This window comes from Haplochromis burtoni, unplaced genomic scaffold (genome assembly GCF_018398535.1).
Source record: "Haplochromis burtoni strain Fernald_Lab_line unplaced genomic scaffold, NCSU_Asbu1 Contig_1854, whole genome shotgun sequence".
In the NCBI taxonomy this organism is placed as follows: domain Eukaryota; kingdom Metazoa; phylum Chordata; class Actinopteri; order Cichliformes; family Cichlidae; genus Haplochromis; species Haplochromis burtoni.
Genome location: NW_024584215.1, coordinates 13,517 through 17,023, shown reverse-complemented (window position 1 = coordinate 17,023; position 3,507 = coordinate 13,517). Strand labels below are relative to the sequence as shown.

Here is a 3,507-nt window from a genome sequence, read left to right as displayed (position 1 = left end):
CTGTTTAAACATCTCCAGAGACAACAGCAAAAAAGCATGTGAATCTGGAGATAAACAGTTTGAAAAATGAAGATTCTATTTGTTACTGTGCTCGAGGGTCACAGTGGCTGGACTGAATGCAGTGACTCTGATCATGGACTTATTTAAAGGGTGATTCAAACATCCAGGACATACTTGCTACATTCTTACTTTCTCTTTCACAAAAATACACGTGATATAACTGTTCTTCCAGGCACAGTTAAAATTTTAAACCATTTAAATGATACTAATTGAGTCAAAATGTATTTCTGAAGCACTTAAATGGCCTGTATTTATATAGCGCTTTTCTAGTCCCTAAGGACCCCAAAGCTCTTTACATATCCAGTCATCCACCCATTCACGCACACATTCACACACTGGTGATAGCAAGCTACATTGGTAGAGTACACTTAGGTAGAGTACACCTGGCTGTGTGTGTAACAGCAGTCTAATATAAGATTAACTGAAATAACTCTCATAGTCCCTTTTCACCCTTTTCATGCAAAATAACAACAATAAAAAGAAGTCATCTTTCATAATTTATTTCTTAAATCTGAGTGAGTAATGAAATTAGAATCTAATAGAATAATTTTCCTTGCATATTTTCATGTTGTTTGTATAGGCAGTTTTTTCAGCAGGCTTCAGTTAGACCCTAATGAATGCTTTATGCATTTGTATGCAAATTGACTTCTTCTGTTACGCTGGTATAAAAGCTTCACATCAGACTGTGTTGTGGAGTTCGCGTCATGACACGTTCATCAAAAAACATGTTTTCTGTAGCTCTGTTATTGCTCTTAGCCACTTCACGTGAGTATCTTTAACATTTACAGTATTTGTTTTGTAATATAAACAATTTGTCACAAATTTGTCACAAATCTTTTTTCTTTTTCTTTTTTTTAACAGGTGTGAAGTCCGAACAGCTGACACAGCCAGCCTCAGAGACTGTGCAGCCAGGTCAACGTCTGACCATCACCTGTCAGGTCTCTTATTCTGTGGGCAGCTACTACACAGCTGGGATCAGACAGCCTGCAGGAAAAGGTCTGGAGTGGATTGGGATGGCACGTACTGGATCTACAACATACTACAAAGATTCACTTAAGAGCAAGTTCAGCATTTCCACAGATTCCTCCAACAACAGAGTTACTTTAATAGGACAGAATATGCAGCCTGAAGACACAGCTGTGTATTACTGTGCCAGACTCCCACATTAACACACACAATCAGCAGCTCTGTACAAAAACCAGTGAGAGCCTCAATACTTAAATTCACCAGAGGAGGAGCCTCACAAAAATTAAATATACCTTTTAAAGTCTCAACTTCAGAATGCAACAAATAAATAAACAAGGTAAGGTTATAAGGAGTTAAATAAATCGTAGGCACAATTCTGGTGGAGGGTGTTTAGTTTCCATTTGTTGTCAATTTGCCTCAAAACATTTAGTCTATTAGTTGGTCCACTAATTGTCTTCACTGCTGTATGCATGTCAATGTTCCTTCAATTCTTGCTGTTTTATGTATTCTGTCTTTGTGCCTTTTAGACTCTCGTGTCTGTGATCCTTGACGGCCCATCTTAACCACATCCTGAGCTTTATTCAGTTATTCATTATGTATCTGGTTCATTTTCAGCATCAGGATATTGACTCTGGAGTTCTGTTTTACTTCCTACCAGTCTTGAGACTCAGCTTGCATGTTCTCCCCATGTTATTTTGACTGATTGGGTCCAAAGCCACAGAATTAGTGATGTCAGGTTAATTGGCAATTCTTTATTGAATTTGAGTACAAATGTCTGTCTGTGTTAGTCCTGTGACAGAAAGACAACAGGTCTCACCCAATGCCAGCTAGTATAGGCTCCAGCCTTCTTGCAACCCTGAACGGGACAAGTAGAAGAAGAAGATGGATGGTTTGAAGGCTGGATGTGTTCTCCTTTTTTGGTTTTAGTAGAAAATCTGGCTGTTGCATTTTTTGGATTAAAACAGCAACTATTCCCAAATTCTAAATAAAATGTATCCATCTAAATCTCTGTTTTACAATTAAAGTTTAAACTCTGATGATGTCAAATTTAGAAGAAGAAGATTTACAGAAAGAAAAAAATTCCCTGTAAAATCAAACTTCACTGTTTTATAATTTGTCAGTTCTCCAATGTTTTTTCTCAAAAATACTGGTTACACTAAAATATATATATTTTTTCATTTTATGCAAAACATTCCTCCTATAAAGACAAAAATAAAAATTCTCAATAATATGTAAAGTGTGAGGTTACATATTATAAACAGTGAGATACTTTTTGTTTAAATCATTCAATGGAAATTTTTACAGATTTTACAGCTTATTTTGTTCTTACATGTTTTAATATTCTACTATAGTAATAATTTATTGATGTTGTTTATACATGTTTAGATAGTGACATACTCAGTAATCTAAACTGTAAGTGATAATGACACTGTATGCTTTATTGATTTTTAAGAGTATATGTTATTCTTTTTTAATGTGTTGGAATTTGTGTTTATATTGTCTTTTAATGGGGTGTAGGTGTTTCAATAGCCATGCCAAAGTCTCCCTGTTTTGATGATGAGGCTAGTGTGAGTTTAATGGGACCTTCTTTAAACTGGTCGGCATATCTGGTTTAAATTGTTCACTGACTTTTGCTAACTTTTCGACCCTAAATTCAAACAAGGTGACACGTTGCAAGAATTGCTAATTAATGATGGCATTTTTTACCATGAATGTTTAAAAATGTAGGAAACATTCCCTGGTGTTGATAAATAGAGAAGTAGTCTTTGTATGGCATTTCTATTGCTTTCTGTCACTGTGTCTCTCGGGCACAGTAATAAACTGCTGTGTCCTCAGTCTTCAAGCTGTTCATCTGTAGGTAGAGTTTACTGCTGGAATCATCTCTGGAGATGGTGAATCTACCCTGGACTGACTGGGAATAAGACGTAGAATAACTATAACTTGAAGTGCGTATAATAGCAATCCATTCCAGTCCTTTTCCAGGAGCCTGTCTGATCCAGTGCATCCAGTAGTTGCTGAATGTGAATCCAGATGTTGTACATGTCAGTCTGTGTGAATTACCAGGGTTTTTGACCACTGGTTCAGACTGTGTCAGAGTCTGGCCATCAACACCTGTCCAAATGAAAAAGAAATGTATTAAAGAGAGAGAGAGAGAGAGAGAGAGAGAGAGAAGAGAGAGAGAGAGAGAGATACTTATAAACTATACATATACAATTTTCACCTGCCCAGCAGACAGTTAAAATCAGCAGCCCTGCCCTATAAGCCATTGTGTGATCTGAGTGTTAAATGTTTCCTTCAACCCTCAGTTAAGTAGAAGTTGAGTTTTTGCATTTGAATTGCTGACTCCTCCTCACAGACAGGAATCAACTGCTTCTGACAAGATTTGTGTTGCACTTTGTATTATAACTGCGTAATAATGGGAAAAGAAGGGTAACAAGGCAGAAACAAGAAGGTAATAATGGAGTAATTTTCAAACCATTA

General features: G+C 36.5%; 1 gene segment (V, D, J or C); it reads left to right on the top strand.

The window, feature by feature from the left end:
* The first annotated feature begins 728 nt into the window (after positions 1-728).
* Positions 729-1,229, top strand: LOC102303049. The segment is given in 2 exon segments: positions 729-825; positions 922-1,229. Coding segments are annotated over 2 exon segments (369 nt in total).
* Positions 1,230-3,507: the final 2,278 nt, after the last annotated feature.